General features: G+C 42.4%; 2 protein-coding genes across 5 annotated transcripts in view; one reads left to right on the top strand and one right to left on the bottom strand.

Annotated features, from left to right (window-relative positions):
• gbf1 (golgi brefeldin A resistant guanine nucleotide exchange factor 1) overlaps nucleotides 1-6,161 on the top strand; it is a 65,757-nt gene extending 59,596 nt beyond the window's left edge. For 2 of the 3 annotated variants that reach the window (XM_030772568.1, XM_030772570.1), the window contains exons 34-40: nucleotides 754-904; nucleotides 1,874-2,004; nucleotides 2,332-2,433; nucleotides 2,678-2,791; nucleotides 3,019-3,196; nucleotides 3,449-3,613; nucleotides 3,962-6,160. In XM_030772568.1, the coding sequence (XP_030628428.1) occupies nucleotides 754-904; nucleotides 1,874-2,004; nucleotides 2,332-2,433; nucleotides 2,678-2,791; nucleotides 3,019-3,196; nucleotides 3,449-3,613; nucleotides 3,962-4,221 (1,101 nt within the window). In that variant the 3' untranslated portion in view covers nucleotides 4,222-6,160. Of the gene's footprint in view, nucleotides 1-753; nucleotides 905-1,873; nucleotides 2,005-2,331; nucleotides 2,434-2,677; nucleotides 2,792-3,018; nucleotides 3,197-3,448; nucleotides 3,614-3,961 lie in introns of all 3 variants that reach the window. The other variant, XM_030772569.1, reaches the window with a different exon arrangement.
• Nucleotides 6,162-7,302: 1,141 nt separating this feature from the next.
• Nucleotides 7,303-11,642, bottom strand: macroh2a2 (macroH2A.2 histone). Of its 2 annotated transcripts, none has more exons than XM_030772573.1 (8): nucleotides 11,471-11,642; nucleotides 11,010-11,116; nucleotides 10,150-10,344; nucleotides 9,254-9,361; nucleotides 8,698-8,797; nucleotides 8,385-8,474; nucleotides 7,913-8,087; nucleotides 7,303-7,468 (listed from the first exon to the last, which is right to left on the bottom strand). In XM_030772573.1, the coding sequence occupies exons 1-8, from the start codon at nucleotides 11,640-11,642 to the stop codon at nucleotides 7,303-7,305; spliced, it is 1,113 nt and encodes a 370-aa protein (XP_030628433.1). The 2 variants fall into 2 exon arrangements, with proteins under 2 accessions (XP_030628433.1, XP_030628432.1); XM_030772572.1 differs by having other exon boundaries at nucleotides 10,135-10,344.
• Between the last annotated feature and the right edge of the window lie 12,248 nt (nucleotides 11,643-23,890).

Here is a 23,890-nt window from a genome sequence, read left to right on the forward strand (position 1 = left end):
TACACATTCAAATCTTTTTACTATGAGTCTAAGTAAAACACATTCTAATCTTATTACTATGAGTCTCAGTAAAACACATTCTAATCTTATTACTGTGAGTCTCAGTAAAACACATTCTAATCTTATTACTGTGAGTCTCAGTAAAACACATTCTAATCTTATTACTGTGAGTCTCAGTAAAACACATTCTAATCTTATTACTCTTGACTCTTTAATAAACATTCTGACTGTATTACTGGGACTCTAAGTAAAACATATTCTAATCTTATTACTATGATTCCAGATCATGCACATTACCTTCACAGTGAGTCTTTGTGCTACTGGTGATTGGTTAAAAGTTCCAAACCTTCCTTTTCTGATCTCTGAAAGGGCTGAAAAAATTCCAAGAATGCTGTTTACAGACGAAGCAGTACACTGTGTCATTGATGTGAAATTTAGCCGTCCGAAAACTATGCCAGAGATGTAGTCTGGCCGGGATTTCAGAACGAGAATGCATTAGATCTGGTTTCAGATGTATTTTTGAAGTGTAGATTGAGGACAGTTTGTGGGAAGATTTTGTCCTGTTCATTCAGCCCCGCTTATCCACCGTGTGGATGCAGATGACGCAAACGATGCATGACTGCTTGTTTTAATGAAATTACATTTCTGAGTGTTAGTCTTAAGATTAATTTCATTGCGTTCGGAATGCACAATGACTGTTTGTTAAATGCAATCTAAACATTACAGTAAACCCTTTTTGTGTCCCTATGGCAGTTGTTAGATCTGATGCACACGCTGCATACCAGAGCAGCCAGCATTTACAGCTCCTGGGCAGAGGAACAACGCCACCTGGAGGCCGCTGGGAGAAAGATAGAGGCAGATTCCCAAACACTGTGGTCCAGCTGCTGGTGTCCGCTGCTGCAAGGTAGGCAATGCATGAACCACAGCTGGTCAAACGACCCTCTTACGGAATTTTGCCCTCACTTGAACTTTTTCTTCTTTCCCAGTTTTAGCTTTTCATCTCTTTTCATCGTCGTAATGTAGCTTATATATCAGACAAATACTACATTTCGTTGTGTTGAACTTCCTGTGTTTGCCTTGTGTTTTGAGACGTGTTAGAAATGTCCGCTCGCCCACCATGTAGTGCACTATATAGCGAATCAGCCATTCTGTAGTGCTGTTCGAAATCTCAGCAGTAAATTTATGACACCATGCCGTGCGCTAGAAAATGGTCGCGAGGCACGGCAAAATGTAGCATACAGAAGCTTTACCCTACACTGAGCGACTTAGACCATCATGCATTGCGGCCTGTCTCGTGAAAGCAGGGGAGTCTTTACAGACCAGTCAGATGCAGATGTTCTGCCGTTTGTTTGTGCGACAGAGATAATAATTACGAATACGCGGTGCATAATTACGTAGCAGCGTAACATCCAAATAATGTCCGGAATGTACCAACAGCTGTCTGCCCTCGTCCCGCAGTGAGAGTTCTATGTCACAAACGCCATATAGCGAGCGGGTGAGGAGACAAGTGGATATTTGGAACGTAGCACTGGACTTTTCTCAATCAGTGTTTTCCAAAACTGGTCCCACAGCAGTGCACGTCTAAGATCTCTCCCTCACCTAACATACCTGATTCGGTTCGTCGGCTGGAGATCAAGCCTTTGACGAGCTGACACAGGTGTGTTTGAGAGAAGACAGACCTAAAATACACAGAGCCGTGGGCCTCCAGGACCAGAACTGGGAAATACCGCTTTAAACGAGTGTAAATAAATAATTAATGAAGAAATAGACAAGCTCGTCTCACGTAATGACAGCATCAGTGCGGGAGACTTTCTTTAGGGAGATGTACTTAATGAATATAGAGCTTTATGATGTGATTGGCTTGCTTTGGCAGGTATGGCATGCCTGTGCTGTGATGCGCGGAGACAGGTGCGCATGCAGGCCCTCACCTACCTGCAGAGGGCGCTGCTGGTACACGATCTGCAGACGCTCGAGGCTGTGGAGTGGGAGAGCTGCTTCAACAAGGTGAGTAAAATGTATTCCCGATAAGGCCCGATTAAACGTTTCAAACAAAACAAAAACAAACAAATAAACAAACAAACAAAAAACCCTGAGAGACCCATACCAAACATCCACTGAAGATACTGAATTTAAGAAATGAGGTTGTGAGAATAATTGTTTTGATGAACTCAACTTAAAAGGCTCATATCCAGCAACTACGTAATAGTCATTGTTATTCTGAGGTACGATCTACGACATATATGAATTCCAACGTCCTGTGTCTCTGTTGTTCCTGTCTGTTAAGCACGGTGAGAACCAGGCTGATTTATATTTATGGTGTCTCTTGTTCAGGTCCTGTTTCCGCTGCTCACAAAGCTCCTGGAGAACATCAGCCCAGCCGACGTGGGGGGGATGGAGGAGACGAGGATGAGGGCATGCACACTGCTCTCTAAGGTCATTATCTATCCCTGTCACACGGGACTCTCAAACCCTAACCTCATACTTTAGAGAGAAACATTGGATAAGGCTTCATTTGACTAAAAACAGCAGAGGGTTGGTGCGCTGGTGTCTGCTTTTGTACACGTACAGTATCTTGTAGTAGCACAACACAGCCTAACACAGCTTAAGAGTACATGGTTTTAAATCAGGGGTGTACGTGTATTTCTGTGTGTGTGTGTGTGTGTGTTGGGCTCTGTAGGTATTCCTCCAGCATCTGTCTCCCCTGCTGTCTCTGCCAACGTTTGCTGCTCTGTGGCTCACCATCCTGGACTTTATGGATAAATATATGCACGCTGGCTCCAGCGACCTGCTGGTGAGTAGAACCATCAACCACATGCTCTGCCAAATTCAGCCGGTCGCATTAGCTGTAATCAGGAATCAAGAGAAATCAGTCTCCTCGGTCTTCAGGAGGGACGGGACAGGTGGTGACGTGTGATTTAACGTGCGATCGCGCCCTCGGGTTTTTTTGTTTTGTTTTGTTTTGTTTTCTGAATCTGACTGACTGGGCATTGAGTGTTGAATTTGATTTTGGTCTGTTAGTTGGAGGCGATTCCCGAGTCTCTGAAAAACATGCTGCTGGTGATGGACACGGCGGGGATCTTCCACAGCGCCGACTCCCGCACCGGCTACTCAGACCTGTGGGAGATCACATGGGAGAGAATCGACTGTTTCCTGCCCCGTCTCAGAGAGGAGCTCTTCAAACAGACCGTCATACCAGGTGACGCACGCAAACAAACACCAAATTACAGTTCTTGCCCCAGTATTCTCTCACTTCATCTGTCTGCACGCATATCTTCCATAAACTCAGATTAAACTTAGATTAATAAACTCAGAAGTTACACTCAAAAGTACTCTGCCTCAGCTGGGGGTATCAGTCTCAACAGTCAGTATGATTTTGTGTCTTGGTTGTTCATACTGGTTGATGAATATCATATAACGCGATTACTGTTTTACTCTGTCTTGTGTTTAGACCCTGTTCCTAGCGCTCCAGTAGAACCTGCTCAGCCCCCTCCTGCTGTTCCCCTGACGTCTCCCCCTGTGCCAGCCCCTGCCGCGGTGCCTCCTGCCCCTGTGGAGCCAAAGACACCCAGCAGGCCTGCATCACCCCAGGAACTGCCGAAACGTAGTGCCAATGGTAAGTCTGAATAGTAATGTAACTCTGAAAGATTTATTATAGAAGGTAATTTGCTTACATTGACATGTTTCAGACTGATTCTCAAAAGTAGATTGTTAGAAAGTAACACTGTTTAACGCTGTTACTTTCTAATAAAAATCAAGAAACAGAAAGATAACATTATTACAGGGTAATACGTTACCTTGTCGCAAACTGGACCGCTGTCGCGGTGCCTCCCATTGGTGGAGGCGTATGGTGGCCAGTGCTTGAAATGAAGCTGCCAACGCTTTGATAAATGAAACTCGTTTCTCTGTAGAGGTAGACTTCTGTGCCACCATACACATTGTCTTTCCCTTTTTCTTCTCACAGGAACGGATAGATCATCGCCTGTACCGCCCTCCACCCCTCCCATGGCCCCTCCGGCAAAAATGAGTCCCACCGAGTCTCCGCCCCCTCTGAATCAGCCCCCCCTCATTCTGCAGCCCCTAGCCTCTCCGCTGCAGGTGGGCGTGCCGCCCATGTCTCTGCCAATCATCTTAAACCCCGCCCTCATCGAGGCCACCTCGCCCGTGCCCCTGCTTCCCACCGCGCGACCCACCGACCCCGCCGACACCTCTGAGGTCAAGTAGGGCGCTGTGGTCCGAGGAGAGACTGGAGAGGCGGACGACCTGCTTTTGTTCTCTTCAGCGCTATCGCTTTCATCTTCTGGGCAAGACCTGACATCACAGTCGGAGAAACTCACAACACCAGGACGCTGAGAGAAAGAGAGAGAGAGAGAGAGAGAATTAGACTATGAGACAGGAATGGACATGCAAGGTCACCTTCCTTGAACTGTTAACACCATCAGAGACTGGAAAGCAAACAATACCCACATATCTGGAACAGAATTTCTCATGGGCCCTCTGACTTTCATTGTTCGAGTTTGTATAGGTTACGGATATGTTGTCTGTTAACAGATATTTATTCAAATTAGTACTGTGCGGCTGGATTATGAAGGACGGCTCTCACACCACATGACCAGACTGGCAATGACTTGTACAATTTAGATTCTCTTCTCGACAGTACATAATTCGCTAATTTATTGGTAAGCCAGTGCTTTACAGTATGCCAGAGCTTTTTACAGGGACATCAAGCATAGACAATAACTTATTTGGTTAGGGGTACTGCATGTTGTGTACTGAATAGGGTGTACAGTTCTAACTCTATACCAGTCTAAAGTACCAGGAACGCACTGTTTCATGAAAATAAAAAAAAAGAAACTATGCTAACATTTTTTTTTCTCTCCATCACATGGTGGCAATTTAAAATGTAGAATAAGATAATAACATAATTTATATATTTTGAACAGAAAGATTTCGAGGCTTTTAAATAGAATTATATGATGATTAGCTCTGATGTGTCCAAAGAAAACCCAACAACTAAAAATGTACAGAGAATCATACAGACTTGCATTCTCAGTAAGGTTTACTTTATGAAGATTTTGAGAAAACAGGTCACAAAGCTGTTCTCTATAAAACCAGTTTGCTCTGGACTGTCGTGCTATGACGTGAGTGACTTTGGTCAAAGCCCAGAGTCAAATGCCCAAAGCAGACAATATCAACAATGACCACGCCCACTTCTAGAACATTCCAGACTTGTCCGAATGCTGTCTAGGGTGGTTTGAATGGCTGAGTTTCGTATCAGCAGAATTCCACATGTCGATTTTTAGCTAGAGTGATTGGGTTTTAATCCTAAAAGGTCTTAAAGGCATTATGTAAACAGTGCAGTATTGAGGTAATTTTGTGTTTCGGGTCGTTTATCTCTTAATGGTGTAAGTCGGTTCAGCATCTTGGATTTAAATGTCACTTTGACAAAAGGAGGATCATCATTGCATTAGGCCTAAGCAAATGAATCATCGAACAGTCTGACTAGTTTGACTCGATTCTCTGTTCAAAATAAATTCATCTCAGGTTCCTGCTGAATTGGACATATTTTAAATTAATTTGGGCTTGATGCTACAACAAGGAAAAAAAAAAAATACCGTTAACACCTTAAACAGAACGAGAGCGAGGCAGGTCCGAGCCTGTCGCAAATTTGGGTCATATTTCTCTAATCTCCTTGACATCAGCCCGTTGAAATGACAAGACGGACATTTGCAAACAGTCTCGCACGCCCTTGAGAACGTCTTCTCGGAGCTCGTTTCAAGGTCACGACGGTTACTTCCAACTTAAGTGTCGTTGTCCGGCGCAGAGTGGACAGCGTGCGCTCAGCTTGGGGTCGCCGAGGGCCACGGCCTAAACGAACGAACTCCAGATTTATTCAGGACAGTTGTTGTATTACTCAACTCCATCGCCGCTGCCTTGTACCTGAGAAACCGTTATCATACGACACTACTGTCTGAGGTGGCAGTCTTCTGTAGCCGAGGGATGGGCGTTCCTTTTTTCTCTTTCGTAAACTGTACGTGCACTGTATGCGTACTGCATCCTTAGAAACATCAGGAACTAATTCTGTAGTAAGCAGGAAAATTATATGGAAATAATGTGTATATATATATATGAATAAAAGGCAATGTACTTTTTACAGTGTAATAAATATATGGGGAAATAAAAGAACACGTGTCTGTGGTTGCTTGGTTTTTTTTTGTTTGTTTTGTTTTGTTTTTTTCACAATACACACACATTCTAGGTAGTTGAAACACAAGATTGAATAAAACTGCATACTTGCCTTTTTAGAAATACCATAGTTTTTATGAACACTTGCACCAAAAAAACAAGAGAAGAATTGAAACAAAAGACAAGAACGAGAACTGCTCTGGAAATCTTTATGCCTTCCTTCACCCTCAAAACCTTCACTTTTTTTTCCTTTTCTAAATTTTCAAAAAAAAAAAATCTTTTTTTTTTTTTGCTGCTCATACCATAGAGGAGAGTATTGAGGGTCATCAGAACCAATTGTGAGTCAGATTCAAATTTTGAATTAAAAACATGAAAGATGAATTGAATTACAAGGTCAGTTTAACTTTGGTGATTAAATTGTGCGAGACAACTCTTGCAGAGTTGAGAGTTCATTTCGATTGATGAGAGCTTGATGTGTGTGGTGTAAAACATCTGATTTTTATTTCAAAGCAGAATGAGAAACACTTTTTTTTTTCTTAGTAAACTAACTGTATCAGAAACTACATAGCAGAAAAACAACGCTCCAAAGTTTGTCTTTGTACATGGAATGTAAAAACAAGGTCGGATTTTTTTTTTTTTTCCCCGGAATAAAATGGACTTACTCAAAATGAAACAGGGTCTACTCTAATACGAAGAATGACATTTTTAAAAAGAGAACAGTGTAAGATAAATTCGTACAGTACTTCACTCACAAGAAAACCATGTTTTAAACACTCTCATAAATCTGTCCTTGTCTCTTAAAAAACGAAACAAACAAACAAACAAACAAACAAACAAACGTTTAACCTACAGTGTCTTCCATCAATCTACAATCCACCAGCAACAAAAACAATTCCACCTGAAATTCGTTTTATTAGCCTGGATGCTACAGTCTACTCCAATCTTCAGAGTCAGTGTGGGTGAGAAGAGAACCAGGCAGACAGTGGTATGGGAAGGATGACAAACCTGACTAATTCTGAAACAGACTGGCATCTAGGCTGCGTACAAACAAACAAACAAAAAAAAAAAAAAAAACGAAACAAACCAAACATATTGGATAACGTTTTTTTTTTTTCTTTTTCATTTGCCGTCCAATTTTGCCATCTCCTGTAAGTATATCCCGATGCTCTCGCTGTCAAACAGGACAAAGTAAATGTTCTTGAGTGAGGAGGTGGTTGCGGAGACAAAATGATTGGAAATAGCCTTAAGTATCAGCTGGGCGGCTGTCTGCTTTGGGAAACCGTTTCTGAAAGAGAGTGATGAAAAGGCCCGGTGAGGATTTTTTTTTTTGTGTGTGTGTGTGTGTAATGCACTTCTAAAGACAGAGAGAGAGAGAGAGAGAGATTGAAGCTCACAGAATATTGTAATAGAGTCTTTTTTTTTTTTTTCTTTAAAGTGCCTCACTAGAAAAACTGAGGTTTTAAAGAATGTCTGACGGTGAAGATGGTTACTGCTGACTTTTACCTCAGCATTTCCCTTGAAATGGCAAGAACCCCCCCCCCCCCCCCCCCCCAAAAAAAAAACTAGTCGAGTTCAGTCAAATCCTACTTGAAACACTAAGATCAGCCTGGAGTAAGCAGACCGGAAAAATGCTGATCCTAAAACCATTCTAATACTCTAAGACTTGAGAGGAACGAACTCCACTAGCCCCGAAAAACCTCAGACTCTAGAAAAAAGCCCCGTCTCTCACCGGCCGGCTGGTAGAGAGGGGAAGGCTACGGATTTGAGCTTCTTCTCCTCGGCAGCGGAGAGACAGTTCTTCACCGTCTTCTCCAGCTGGTCCTCGCACTTCTCGGAGCCCCACTGTGGGATGTTACAGTGAATTACGAAGCGAGCGGCCATCCCACTGGCTTGGCTCACGGCCACTGCATCACAGACAAGGAAAAACAGCACAGACAGCACAGCGCAGGCAAAAGTCAGAAAAATGAACAGCGGGTTTCACAAAGATGACATCATTCAGATGTGCACTGTTTCAACACACAAGACTACAAAAGGTAAAATGATTGAATATGGATATGTAGATGTGTATAGATGTGCTCTGATATCATGTCTTTTGAGCTCTGTTCGATGTTTACGGGTTTTGTTTTTTTTTTCGATACTCTGGACTTGGTTTTGTGTAATCCACCTCTGTTTATATTCTGTTTTCTCTCGTCGGTGCCCACCTGACGCGACCTCCAGCGGCCCTTGAGTTTTCCGCAGTTCTTTTACCGCCTCCAGGAACTCTCTCCCTCCAGCCTTCTCCAGGGCATTTCCTATCGCACGCAGGTGACAATGAGAATATGCATTTATGCATCGACTCATACCGAGCAGAGTAACTATAAATCAGCACCCGCTGTTTAATTTAACAAACGGTGCTATTTACATCACCGTTGCTAGCGATCCTTACTGCTCGCGGTCATGTTCGTATTCCATAAGATGAAACCTCATTGTGAAATTTATGACGAGCTTTGTCGAAGTCTGTCAAGGAAAACTCACCGACTCCCTCTTTCAGGTCGATTTCAGCGTTTGTAGGGTTGATGATTCCTTCCACTTTGATGGTTCCAATTTTGCTGATCTCACTCTCTGTCAGAGAAAGCTAACGGAGGCGACGAGAAAATGGAGCTTGGTATCGTTTCATATTCAGATCAGCTGAATTCAATTAAACGTCAACCTGTTTACATTATGTAACACTTTGTCCTGAAGACATAATTATGTTGTGCCTGAATTACATTTTGGTAATCTGTAGTCATGAGTATGCTAATTTACAGTAATTAAAAATATGAGGCGTTTACAGTCCATGCTTTGTAATAAACGTACAAACTGGGTAATTACAAATGTACTTCACAATTCAAATTGAAATACAGGCACCTTTATAATAACCCTGGGCACAACTCAGTTACGCGCAAAAGCGTCAGTAACCCAACCAAACTTTATACTGACCTGATTACTGACCTGGGAAAGTTTGTCAGAACTGGTGAGACAGCACAGTAGTTACACTGTACGACACATCCAAGTCTGACATCGTAATGTTTCGACAAAACTTTGTTCCCACCTTTTGTCCGAGGAACAGACTCTTGGCTGAGAGGATGGTGAAACCGTCTCCTGGTCCGTCCTCTACTGTGGAGTTGGCCACTGCTTCTTTATCGTTCTCTGTATTCTTCTGCAAACAGCAATTAACAATTTTAATCATTATTCAGTTGTCCCTCAATGTCTCCTCCTCTTTTGACCAAAAGCTACAGCTGTTGTTTCTAACGCTGAAATGATTCATCGCGATGTTTCAACAAAATCACCTACATGTTGCCCGAGTAGTACTGTGAATTTAAGATGTAACATGTTTGAGAGATAAACGGCTCATAAATAAAAAAAAAAAAACCCCAAAAAACATCTTATTGTTCATTTTGTATTTCTGTGTCCTATTCCTGGCACGGAATGTAGGCAATCTCCAGTGTGTTTGCACTTTCCCCAGCTTTGTGAATGTAAATTACAGCATCAGGTTAATCACTGACACTTGATTGTTTCAGTACTGTCAAGCTGCCGTATGGCTAATGATGCTCAGACAGTAGCCCATCCTCCTTTTGGGAGATCGAACTTCACATAGCATTGTGTACCGGCCCTGTTTTTTTCACACACACCTCACTCCACTACTCAGAATGTGAATTCGGTTTGTTACACTGAGAAAGAACAAACTGCTACATGAGAACATATCCCCGGGAGGCTTGACTACACTGCCGCGTACCCCTGAACTGCTTACTGTAAAACCAAAGGACATTCATCAGCAATCTGCATCCATCTGCTCCATGTAAATGTAAATACTCAGACAAATCTATGTACTTATTTATGTATTTATTTACTTGAGATGCAACATCTGAATCCCCCCTGGACCACTGACTAAGGAGTGCAAACATTCTGCAGCGATGTAATTAAAAACGCAGCGGGCCGAAGACTCACTCTTGGCTTGCGTCCTGGTTTTCCTTTGCTCTTTTTGGAAGAAGGTTTCTTGATGCTCTTGATGCGATTGACCCTCTTCTCTGGGACAGTCACCTGTGTATCCACCTTGCCTTTGCTGCCCCTCTTCTTGGACAGTAGCTCTGGTTGTATACGAGGCAGGACGCCCCCGCTCGAAATGGTTACTCCTCTGAGAAGCTATGAGCAGAAACCCGTCACGACAGTCACGTTTTCTTTCAATTTGTACGAGGAGACATCCAACAGCTTCTTACTTTATATTTTGTAATAATTTCCTTTATTTCAGAGAGCTATGTGAGTCCATACCACTTGATATGCTGTTTAAATGTTGTCGTCCTAGAAAATATTTTGAATCTAAGCCGTTTCTTTAAAAACCTTTCTTTCTTTTTTTTTTTGCGCCATTAAAATGGTGCACAAATGGAAGATGTGCATTTAAAGTGATAATGCCACCTAAGTGTGATCTCTCTGACTACAGTGACATAGAGTGTATATGTGGTGTGGTTTATGCCCTACCTGACTACGCGCTCTTATGGCACTACCTGAAATCACCTGACACTCCCTGAGTCATGTGAGAAAACAGCATTAATCATTTAGAACTCCTGCAGGAAACTTCATCTGGTACTTGGTTTAAGCAGTAACAATTCTGAGACCTAGAGACTACACAACATATTAAACATAAAACTACATTCTTTCAGATGGACGTCTTTTTTTTGAAAAATATCTTGAAATACTGCGATTTTAGTCTCGACGTAACATGCAGTCATACTTCGTTTTGATGTGCACAGATGGCAAACTTTAGACAGTTCTTGTTGTATAGGTGAATATTTTCTGGGCTGTTCTAGTACCTGGTTTAGTTCCTCATCATTGGCGACTGCCAGCTTGATATGCCTTGGGGTTATCCTGCCTTTCTTATTGTCTCTCGCTGCATTACCAGCTAGCTCCAATATCTCAGCTGAGGAAAAACAAAAAGTTTCATACATTAAAAAAAGTTTCATGCCTCATATCTTAACATGAAGATAGTGTATAAAGTGTTACATAGAACTTAAGTGAATTACAACAGTCCTCTGACTCAGTCCTCAATTGCTATTGGTGACATGCTATAATAAAATGTATTTTTAATTTATCACGTACACGTTTGAAAATTTAATCAGTACCAGTTTTAAAATGTATTGTTGGTTAAAACTACAATCAATTTTGTCGCAAATCTCAATTTATTTATTATGTTCCTGGCTGCGTGTGATGTCTTTCACTAACCGAGACGGATGTGTGGTCTCTGCTTTATCACGTGGGCTCTGCTGTTTCTTACCTGCGAGGTATTCGATGACAGCTGCCATGTATACAGGAGCACCCATGCCAATGCGGTATTTATGGGTGCCCGTGCGGAGGTAGCGCATCATCCTGCCTACCGGGAAAATGACTCCCGCACGAGCCGAACGGGATAGCTTGGTGGTCTTCTTCTTCCCTCCTCTCGCGGACATCCTGCTTCAGCTTCACCGAAAAGCAGAAAACATTTTGATTCTTCAACCATTTTATCAGCCATTTTTCTTTCTCTCTTTGTTTCTTTTCTGTTTTGTTAAATGGAAGGATGTACATGTTCGTGTGACCATGGCCTGGCCAAATGGCAAACATAACGCTGACATCACAAAACGTTTTTTTTTTTTTTTTCAAGAGTAAACTACTCACCTTATTGGCCCAAAGGCGCAACCAAGCGATGCAAACTGTTCAAATTTACAGGGTTTTCACGGGATTAAAAATAATTGATCCAAGAACTTGTACCCTCTCTGGTACCCTCTACCCTGAGGCGTCTGTAACAGCTGACTTACGGCGGACAGACCTGGGGAAAAAAGACCATAAAATGTGATGACACAGTTTCCTTCCAAAGGTAACAAACAAGGTATTAACAGGTTTATTTGAGAGACCATTACTTTTTATGACCGTTATCTTTCCTCATAGTCAGCCTTCGCGCAAGCAATCATGAATAGTCCTTTTCCTTGATCAGAAAACCACTTAAGAATCAAAGCAAAAAGGGCCCGACACACACGAGATATTCTTGGACATTAACGCGGCATTAAAACCTACATTATCCCAATAATATGATAGCCTGCAACACCTCGCCAAACCACATTCTTTGCGAGCTTGAACACCGTCGAGGACTGAGCTCCATACACAACTGCTATCTTCAGTGACCAGCGGGGCGATATTAAATGGAAAGAGCGTCATTTTAATAATAAACAGAATGATTTTCGCAGCGCATCATTTAACTCTTGAAAAGAAAAAATGTCAATAAAGCTGAGATGACATTAAAACATTTCTAATAGCACACTGCTGACTCGCACAATTGTGAATTATTCACACAAGCCACGCACCACAGGCAGATAAGACAATTATGCACACCTATTTTTCCGATCAAAGGCCTCGCCTGACATCAGCGCTGTCACTAGGTTCAGAAAACGTTTGCTTTGTTTTGCGATGCGAAAGGTCGAAAACGTCGGGCCATAACCTTTCTTTTAACTCCGCTCCTCCCATAGAGCTCAACCCCCATTTTGTTTTCAATCCGCTGCATATACAGTAGGCTATTGCTAATCTGAACTGGCATGGAAAGTGGAACTCTTCGCTGCATAACGAATTAAATCGGACATTTGATTGGATTTACCTGTTTGTTTCCAATTAATGCAAGCTACACAGAGAAAAATCTTTCCCCAGAAATCCTCACAGGAGTCTCTTGTTTTTCCTTATTCTGTCCTTGGGCGAAGCCTATCCTTGTCTTTAAAAAAAGGGCTAAAACTACTGCCAGTACCACCGTGCAGTCATTGGAGGCAGGCTCCACGCTACTGATGCTGCTAAGGGGAAAAATTCAGTGCGGGAAAAAAAAAAGAGTGAAAACGCCCCCCGAAAAGGTCTCTCTTTGTAGATGTGTAGATTATATGTGTGTGTATACGATCAAAAGGGAAATTAGTGTTTTATAGGATACATGTAAAATGATTAAGATATGTCACTTACTGATAAGACAGTTTCTTCGCTGTCTTTGGGTAATCCACCCCTGATCCGACAGTGTAATAAAAAGAGACAAGCTCACACATGATCTCGTCTATCAATTTAATGACTGCCCACAGCATATGGTTCATATTCATATTACATTTTATACGCAATAATACACACATACACAAAAAAATAGCAACAACTAAACAAGACTTGTCCTCTTTAGATATTACTCACTCAAATTAGAATTCCTTTGAGGATAACTAAAGTGAAATGCAGTGAGCAATTTTTCTTTTTAAAGCATCAAAGTGGATACTCATGGGAATCAGCTACGCCAATTGATGTTGAATAATCAGATGAATTTAACCCTGAATTTAATCCTGCTGTCAATGCCAGTTTTTGATCAAAGAAAACGCTAGCATCCTAATTCTAAGGTAATTCCCCCAACGTTTCATTCTGAAGGCTGTGTACAAGACAGGAGCTTTTATGTCTCGTTCTAGAATTCTATTAACTCCATGTCTTAAATCTTAAAAGGTTCAGCCTCGTTTTCATGGTCTTCTCATATTCAAATTCACGTTTAAAATTCCAGTTTGGATGGAGTCCCCCAATGCTAGTCTGAAATATGTCTGCAGGGGGCACTAAAAGATCACTTTTCTGAATTTTCAAACAAAGCGAAATACTTCAGTAGGGGGCCCATAATGCATGCCCTCTGATTTTAACTACATAGCCAAGCTTATGCACTGTGACAGCCATGAACTGAATAGTTTTTCACCCCCTCCCCCTTTTTAACAGAATATTGTTCTGAATATAGTATTCAAAACAAGATAACACTAGAGCCATTGATTGGCCGTCGACAAAAAGAACCTCATCTAGTGTGTTCCCTCTCAGACTCAGTTCATTATATGAAGACTGACTTCAAGCACTAAGCCCATGCTGCGGACACAGATAGAGAATTTAACAGCAATAATCAAAAAAAGATTTAAAAAAAAAGAATGAGAAAAAGAAAACCGAGAGGTGAGAAACCGCAGTGGTTCTGGAATTGTTCTGGAACTTCTTTGGGGAATGATTGACAACTGTCAGGGAGGAACTCCAGACTGGCAGATCAGTGAGAATGATCCAGCACTCAGGTGGAACACTTCAACAAACATCTAGGCCAAGCTCATTACTTTGTGTGGATGATTCATCTTTAATGTTATTGGTTTTGGTATCTCTGTCTGTATTTGGCTTATGCAACAACTTCAGCTACTTCCCTCAGCTTCCTTTGAGGTATTTTATTAAAAATTTAATAGTTATTTTAACCAGTCGAATGTGCTATCACAGAAAAAATATGCAGACACAATCATTTTAAGAAAAAAAGTTTGTTTTACCATTTAAACAACTCTAAAGTCACTTGTGGGCTAGCTGAGTGTGTGTAACACTTCGCAGAGGAATCAGTGAACTCTTTGAGTGACACTGATTTATGACAGCGTATGTATATTTGAACTGATTTTCCGTTGGGCGTCAACCTTAGTCAGTGTTATCTTTGGACGGACAGTCAAGCATGATATTTACTGAGAAAGTAAGAGAAGCTAACAGTAACATTTTAAAAACAGTCTGATCAGCCCGCTGCATAAGTCATTAAACACAGACTGTAAACGACCCTGACCAACGCAAACACACCACGCTTCATCGGATCCTAAAATACAGATTTGAATGAAGGAAAAACCTCTGGAGTTAGTGACTCTGAAGGACCAGCGGGAGGAGGTCAATTTGGTCGTCATGGCCCCAAAAGTTCTTCAGACAGAACCAAATCATTCCATTCTGGCCTTGAGAATTACAGTATGACCAGATGGCTACTCCATGTTGAGTAGGGACCAGGCCTGAAGACGCCCTTTGTCAGGGGGTAAGATGCTGAATCCCCTTCAACACCTGAATTTAATAGAGAACGGATACTTTGGGTTGTGATACAAAGCACCTCAAAGCTTTCCCTGTCTCACTGTCAGTGTTCTGTGGTGGTGGTTTTGCGTGGGTGGTGTCGGGTAGGGGACCGGGGACCGGGGAGGGGGGGCTGTCACGGATAGCATGCATCTTTCTTCAGACAGAGGGTCCTGGGGTATGTAGGGGAAAAGGGGCACATATGCTCTCAGTCAGAAGCCAAGTCTAAACACCTATCTCTGGCAATCCAAACAAATCAGCCTCCAGATTAGGCCCATGGGTCCGTGGGGGCCCCTGGCACCGGCAGAACCAGACTTGAAATGGTAGAGGGCACAGATAGTTACATGACATGTGTAGACAACACTCTTCAGCATGTCCCCTTTGTGTATAACTGTATCAGACCTGGTCAAACGTCTCTTTCTATTATTAGATATGGTTTAAGCATTTCAGGATTCTGCGGCCGAGAAGTCTTTAAACCGGCATGCTTTACAATCTCATGGCCTTTTGTCAATCCTGGTGTTCTGATGCTGTTTTGTCAATGCACATGTTAGGTGGAATAACTAACTTTAATTAGTGAATTAGAATATAGATGATCTTCTTTTTTTTTTTCTCTCTGTTCATTTTGGATCTGCTCCAAGTAATACGTAAACGATCTGTGCCGCTCATTGGACTCCGTGTGTTCTCTGCTATTCTCTGTAGATGCGTGAGCATGTTATTCATTCTGTAAATCTTTCAATGGGTTTGTCACCGAGAGATTTTCGCGGGGAATTACGCCTGATTGTCTCAGTGAAATTCACAAGAGTACAGTGTGTCTGAATGACTCCAGATGCATTTCTCAGTGAACTCATGTCTCCATAAAAGGCCCGACAGATATCATTTAATTGTAGTTTTTATCACGCTGTGTTTTATCTTTTTGTGATCTCTGCTTTTTTTTTTTTTTTTTTTTCAAAGAGTTCTGCGTGTGGGATCTCCCCAGATAATTCAGAACTGTGTGTTGTAAATGGACTGGGTGATGTCTGACAAGAACACACACAGAATTACAGAATCTGCATCACAGAGCTTTCACTCAGTTAACTGGGTCATATCCCGATGTATCTTGCTTTGATAGTTTTATAATATGGTTAGAATATGTTTCAGAATATGGTTTGTGTTAACCTGACATGTGTTAATTTATATCCATCCCATGTATGTCTATAAACTTATGCACTAGGACAGCTGACTAGGAGCAACTAGGATCTGGACAACTGACCTGAGTCTAAATCTGACATTTGAATATGCATATAATAGGTATCATCAAAGATTATACAAAGAGTTTACTAAGGTGACACTGTTCTGTGGTTGACTCTTATGTGTTAATCTGTTTATCCTTAGATGATTCACCATCTCCGAAGAAAGATCTGACCTCTGTTCCATAGAGCAGTGTTTCTCTTCCTTGACATCTTGACCTTGGAGTAATTGCATCTGAGGAAACGATGTGTTTCCTATTCTTACTGTTTATACACCTCAGTCACACTGGCCTGGGTGGAGGTACCATTTGGCAAAGTCTCTTGTGCTCTTTTGAATGCCCTGTTAGGCGCAGGAAGAAAGCGTTGGAGAGTTAGTCAGCCTTATTTCTGATAATATGTCAGATTCAGAGAGTAACCCAGGGAAATAAAAACTGCTACGAGGACCAACCATTTTGAACATACTGTACTAACTAAGAACATCTCTGCGAATAACTTACTAATACTTCTCATACCTGTATTCGAGTGAACTCACTGAGCAAGGTAATGCATTACATGTACTGTATTTGACTTAAATGTGAACAGCACAGATGGATATAAATTTCCAGTGCAGCACCACTGGACCAAGTACTTTGTGTTATTCATCTTTGTAAAAACTTGACACGCTGGGAGTTTATCAAAATGGTCTACAAGCGTACACACTGAAGTCAGTCCAACCGACTTAAATATCATCTGAACGTCTCTTCACGATGGGGTTCAAACCAAAAATGCCTGAGGGTCTCCTGACAGTGCGAGTCTCTTCATCTTATTGAAATGTTTAACACATTTTAGGATTGAATTGTACCGTCCGTTCCAAGGAGAGGATTCCAACAGTCTCGTATGAATTGAATACCGTTATAGCAGAAAGAACTTAAAATTAATCTAGTAGTCTGAGTGCTGCACATGGACTACTGCTGTATATAAACATGGCAGTAGGTTTGTTTAAGCTGGGTCTACCACTGGACTCATGGTAATGACATTATGGTGATTAAAGTGTCTTCTTTGGATTTCTCGGCATATGGGTCCCATTTTGTTCTTCAGTATCAGGTGATTCAGACAGAAGCTTGCACAACACATGGAGTTGATTCAGCTTGTTTTTTTTTTTGTTTTTTTTTTTTAGAAGCGCCTGAAAACAGGCCTAAAACCACACGTAGGTGGCGCTGTGTGGAGACATCTGGAGAGACCATTAGCATGTGTTTACTCTGAGACTGTTTTGACCACTCTCTTTTCTTTCTCTGCTATTGAACGTTAAGCTATAAGTCTATATTTTTCACAACTTCATTTTTTTTTTTTTTTTTTAGATCCTGTCTACTAAATATTTGCAAACGCTTCACGGCGATGCAACGGTTGCCCGCAAAAACCGCAGACGACGACGGACAATAATCGGGAACCAATCGAATCATTTTTTTTAGGTTCCTCTTCGTGGTGTGATTACAAATAGACATGTTCAGGATAGATCTTATGTCACATTTGACACGAACTGAGACAGAAAAACTCTAGGGGTACCTTGGGTCAGAGGATGTGCTTGTTAGCAATTGTGGTGGAAGAAAGACACCAGGACCGTCCCTTTGATGCTGGAGTGCCAGATTTGGTGTGTGAACATTGAGCTGTTTCCTGTAAGACTTTGACAAAGCTGTTTTTCAGTGAAGTCCAGGATTGACTTATGGAATCTGTGCCATGTTTATGTTATATGGTTGGGTGCTGGGTGATATATTGCTTTATGGACCATTCATCACGCTGACAGTTCTCTCCGCACAAATGTCCATAATTTATGGATAAGGGCCAAGACTTTGTTGGAAGAGCGTGAAGAAGCTGAAAATTATTCAGTTTGTTCACATATTAACAGTTAACCCTTGGATGTATCAGTTATAAAATACAGTCAGTCCTGTAATACGCCGTATTTTGGTAAAATTTAAACCAAAAAGTCGATCAAAACGTCATAATTCAGCTTGGCGGTATACGTTCCCAGACATTTGTGATAGATATGGGGATGTTGACTAAGGGAGGGATCCCTCGCCTGGAACGATCTGTCCTGCCAGTGCCGTGATAAAAACTCCCCTTTCAAAACAGCCCTCATCACGCAGTCCCGGCGTGGCTACCTTGGCCAGGTATTTTTAGGCCCTAGACAAGTGGGCGATGGAGCCTCTCCCAGGGCCTAGTCCAGGCTCCTCAAAAAACATAACACCCCCCCACCCCCCTCCCCTTAGGACCCTGGGAATAGTCCCACTTCCCTTCATCCATCCCTCCACCCTGGGATCTCTGAATGTCGACTCAAAACAGTCCCCCGGCGAAGAGGAGTGCTTTAAAGAGAAGACGCTGCTTAGGGAGAGAGACAGAGAGACAGAGAGAGAAACAGAGAGAGAGAGAGAGAGAGGGGGAGAGAGAGAGGGGTCAGGTTACACTCAGACAGGGCTGTCGTGTCAAAATAGGGCCTCGGAGTGGCGACAAGGCCTGGGCGACCGACCTTACCCCTCTGCCAAGCCCCACATTCCTGTGCGGTATTTTTAGAGGTGGCATTTAAAGTTGGCAGCGTGTCAACTTCCAGGCAATCTGCAGTATTTCCTGTTCCTGTTTGAAGATGGAGGTCTGGACACAAACATTAATCTGAGCAGAGCCTGGCTAAAAATACAGATTTCGCAACTGATTTTCTTTCACTTCGTACTCTTATCACATTTCGATTCACCCGTTACCAATCACACCATCCATATAACCCGCCGACAACGCTTCGGTACTGAGGCCGGTTATTTTGGCTGGTAAGTCCTGCTTGGAATTCCGCGCTGTCCAAACAGACAGACCTCTGCATGTTTGTCATGTCATGAATGTAACGTGATGCTGTACACCGAACAGAAAAAAGACAAAAATGATGAAGTGTGGCCCTGTTCATGGAGTATTTTTTCTCTTTCTCTTTCTCTCTCAGTCTCTCTCTCTGTCTCCGTCTCTCTCTCTCTTTCTCTTTCTCTCTCTCTCTCTCTCTCTTTCTCTCTCTCTCTCTCTCTGATTATGCAAGTCACCTGAGTCACCTATATATTTAGCGATGCATTCATCATTCAGGTACAACCTTCATCAAACACTCATTTGTTCAACGACAAGACCTGATGTTAAATACAATTTTTTCGTTTCTAAAATGTCTAGGAGTATAATTTGAATCATTTGTCCTGAGCACTCCTTTCTCTCGAACAACTGTGTGTTGTTGTATCTGTTTGATTAGCCTGGCTGAGCTCAGCACGGTGTTGACAACACGTTTTCCGCAGGCTGTGTTTTCCACCGCACAGACTAATTAATGATGAAAGGCCATACAGGGACTGACATTAGTGAATGTGATTTTACAACCTAAGGCCGAACTCAGAGAACATTCTTCCCTCTCCCTTCTGTAAAATAATGTGTTAAATTGTTGCTTAGTCTTCTTATATTTCCAGAGCATAAAATGCACCTCCCAGATTGCAATAGCAGTTCTCCCCTTTCCATTACCTCACATTTACTATAAATCAAATTTTTTTTTTTTATTACCCATAACATTTATTTGTAAATGTGTTTTCAAGATTACATTTTAGGAGTCTTCATTTTTCCTTTTGAATGGTATGTCCCGTACGAATGCTTTCAGTAGCTGTGCCATGCTGTGAAGTGACAGTGTGCATAGTTTTGTTAGAAATCTTTCATCTCATTTGTCTTTTGTCCTCCTACACCTGTGTTTGTGTGTTTACGTTTGCAAAGTCATCTCCCTTTTGACGTGAAAAAAATGTCTCTTAATTCTTTTAATCCGTTCAAAGCCTCCCAGAGACCAACCTGAAAGCTGTTTCCTAGTCGTCGTTGAAGATCTGTAGGGTTCGGTTTGACATGAAAAGGTAAGACTCTTCTCTAATGTTCACTCGATACCTGACGGAGCGCGTGTCATTCGGCATGTGTTGTGGCTGGACGGGAGATGGAACTGGCCAGCTTCCCGCTCCAGACTCTGGATCCATCTGGAAAAAGAGTCCAACCCATAAATCAGAAGATTTGCCGAAAAACATCGGTTGGCCAAAAAGAACCTGTAGCAGCAGCGGCAGCAGCAGCGGCGCAAATGGAGGTCCATTGTAAAAAAAAACAAAAGCAAAAAAAAAAAAAAAAAGGGAAAGAAAAAAAGGGAAAAAAGGAGAAAAAAAAGGGAGGGGAGTGGGGGGTGCAAGGCCACATATAGTATTGCCCCTAACAAATACAGATGTTTCTGGAAGTAGGGGAGCTCCTTTCCCAGCAATGGCATTGCCATCTGCAACATCACTTAACTTACCTTTCCTACTCTGTTCAGCTCACGGGAGGGATTTTAAACACAAGTTCATACGGCAACATGAAAAAAAAAAAAAAATAAAACAGAGAATGCTCGTTTATGTATCAGTAAAATGGATGGATATTCAACTATATATGAATGTACTCTTGGCAGAATATTACCACAGGCATACACATCTCAAGTAGCAGCTAGATCACCAGTCATACAAATTGTAATCATATGTTGACTTCTGTTGAAAGCCCAAAACTTTATTTTTCTTGGAGTTATAAAGTGCTCTCGCATTGCAAGTTTTGACATTTTTTTGTGGGGGTCAAGGTTCAGTATGTTTACCAACTATCTCTCGATATTTCTGCGAGATCCTATTTTGGCTGCTTGTTTATCGGCTCATTGCGTTAACGAATCGGTCTCCCCAACAACATCACATAACAGTGTCGGATTTCAAAGGCACGGTGCTATGCAGACCTCTCATGTGTGTGTCTCTTTGAAGCCTATGTTTAGTGTCAGATGCAAACAATACAGGGTAAATATAGTGTCTGTACCATCAGGTATTACACGGAGCCACAGACTGTGAGTGAATGGAAGCACCCCCCCCCCCCCCCCACACACACACACAACCCCGCCCCCCTCCACCCCCCTCCATCCCCCCACTTAATCCTCACAACAACACAGTGAGTGAAATGCTGTCAGGGGCTAATGACGGGAGACTCCAGGATGGAGATGTTTGGTGTTTTAGCTGAACAACTCTTTCAATATGAAGCACTTTTTAATGTTCTAGTATATAATTTATGAAAATGCATTATCAACAAGCTATGATCAAAGAGACAAAACATCCGTGAAAAGTTTCTTTAGGGGTGTGGCGCATCAAACGAACTGAGAATGTGTGTTGGCTTTGGCTGTTGGTGTGAATGTTGGTTTTGGCTTTGAGCTTTTCCCCCCTTAAACTTTTGACAGAAACGCTACAATAGATTGCTACTGCAGTTCAAAGTAAAGCCGTAACTGTGGGATCACTGATTGAATATGAGCTCAGATATCTCTCACTGACGCGCGCGCGAGTCGGCGTAAATGCTTTTGACAGTCGCTGTTCTCGTCCCAGCAGGGGGCATTCTCACTTTAAAACGCCGAGACAAGAGCCTCGGCCCAGAGACAAAAGCCCCGAACGTGTTCTCCATTCATTCAGCCTTTCCCCTTCAGCTGTGCCTGACCCCAAAATACATTCAAACCAGCTACGCTGACCTCTGGAGCCGCAGTTAGAAAGGAAAGGTGACTCGCTCGGATCGTAATCCAAATCCTTAAACCATGAGGGAGGAAGCATTTACATAAGCGGCGGCTGGAGCTGGATCCCTTTAGCAACGCTGGTCATTGGACACTCCCCCTCCCTGACCACCAGGTACGAAAAACCACGTTGCCTTTAAAGGCCACGGAACAGTGTAAGCAGACATGTTGTGTGATTTAATTGTGGCTGGAGGAAAGTAAATAAAACGAAACGAAACGAAACAAAACAAAACAAGACCAAGCAAAACAAAGCAAAGCAAAGCAAAACAAAAAACAAAGCAAAATAACATTCAACAAAACAAACAAAACAAAACCAAACCAAAACCAAACCAAAACAAAACATTTTGGAAACAGATACACCTGTCACTCTTCCTTCCCTAAAAGGTTTTGTTACATAAACGTCTCTCTCTGGCCACGCGTGCACGACATTCTCAGATGAGCACTTTCAAAGAGACTGGTCTCACCATGGCTTTGCTCTGCATACTGTTTAAACATGGCATTTTATGATCTTACCAGTACTGCTTTTCAAAAGAACAACTGTTAACGTTTTAAATTTGTCAGTAAGAAAATACATAGTTAAAGATGAAAGAGGTAACATTAAATGCACTGTGCATGTTCTGTACACTGCGGCGGCGAATATCATTTATTTTGCGTAACACTGTTTTTATGGACGTATGCTAGCTACGGGAGTACTCAGCAACAGTATTCCTGGATTAGTGTAACTTGAGATGTAGATTGAGAGAAAGACAGATAGACAGAGAGAGAGGGAAAAAGAGAGAAAGAGAGAATGAGAGAGAGAGAGAGAGAGAGAGAGAGAGAGAGAGAGAGAGATGAGTTTTTTTTGCTTTTGCATATCCTGAGGTAGCACATCACATTGTGTGTGTGTGTGTGTGTGTGTGTGTGTGTACAGAAACAGGGCGATTGAACGCTGTAAAGCTTTGACGGCAGTGATTTATGAATACAGCTGTGGATTAGCGACAGAGACACCTGTCTGCTCCTCCATCACCACTCGCTCCCACACTTAGAGACACGATGCTAACCTGGGCAGGAATGTCATCACGCCGGCTCTGTGGGGTCAAAAGGTGCGCACTTTATCCATCGAACTCTTGAGTGAGACCTCGTTCCTCAAACCGGCTCTGTTCAGAACTTCTGCTCATGTTCCGTTTAGCCAAATGAGTGATGTTGACCCCCACTACCCCTGTGACCCCATACTAGGGAACAGTAGCAACTGTACTAAACTCAGTGCTCCGCTTTAACTGGACAATGCCCCGTAAATACTCGGCCTCTTTCAGTGTAATAATGCTACGATAAAACCGTCCACTCAGCCTGCAGCAGCAGTGGCAGCAGCGGAAGAAGAAGAAACAAAGCCAGACACATGCACATCTAATGAGGCGCAGAGACAAAATAGCTCTCTATGAGTGTGTGTGTGTGTGTGTGTGTGTGTGTGGGGGGGGGGGGGGGTGCTGCTGACAGGTCCTTGAACAGAGGTGTGATTTGTGAATGCTGAGGGAAGGGTTATAGAACTGTGACTCTGCAGGAAGCCTTGAGTGACTGTACAACCTTCACGAGCTTATGGATCTGAAGAGATCTCAACCCCCCCCCTCCCCCCCCCTCCCGTCTCCCCACAGCATAGGACTGTTAGACAGTCCTGTGCCAAATGGGTAGGAAGCACTTTGAACTCAAAACAACACAGAGTTTTGGTTTTCTCTTTTTAAAGGTTTTTTAAGGTTCAAGGTCCCCACAGTCAGCTGCCTGAAAGATATGATTACGGATACGCTCCGTCAGAACTGGCATTGTTCCGGCCGAGATACGCTACGAGTTATTCCAGTCTCTGAGTTTCATTTCCCCGCTCAATTCATTGGGTCATTAATTGTTTAAAAATCATTTATGCAGTTTGATCCATTGAAATGATTTGATCTGTTGTACCCTGATCCCAGGACCTGACTTGCAAACTTGTGTGTGGTATTGTATGAAGAAAGAAAAGAGCTGTCAACAGTAAAGATATAAAAGTCCTCTGATGCTCATCAAGATGGTCTAG

This window comes from Chanos chanos, chromosome 4, assembly GCF_902362185.1.
Source record: "Chanos chanos chromosome 4, fChaCha1.1, whole genome shotgun sequence".
In the NCBI taxonomy this organism is placed as follows: Eukaryota; Metazoa; Chordata; class Actinopteri; order Gonorynchiformes; family Chanidae; genus Chanos; species Chanos chanos.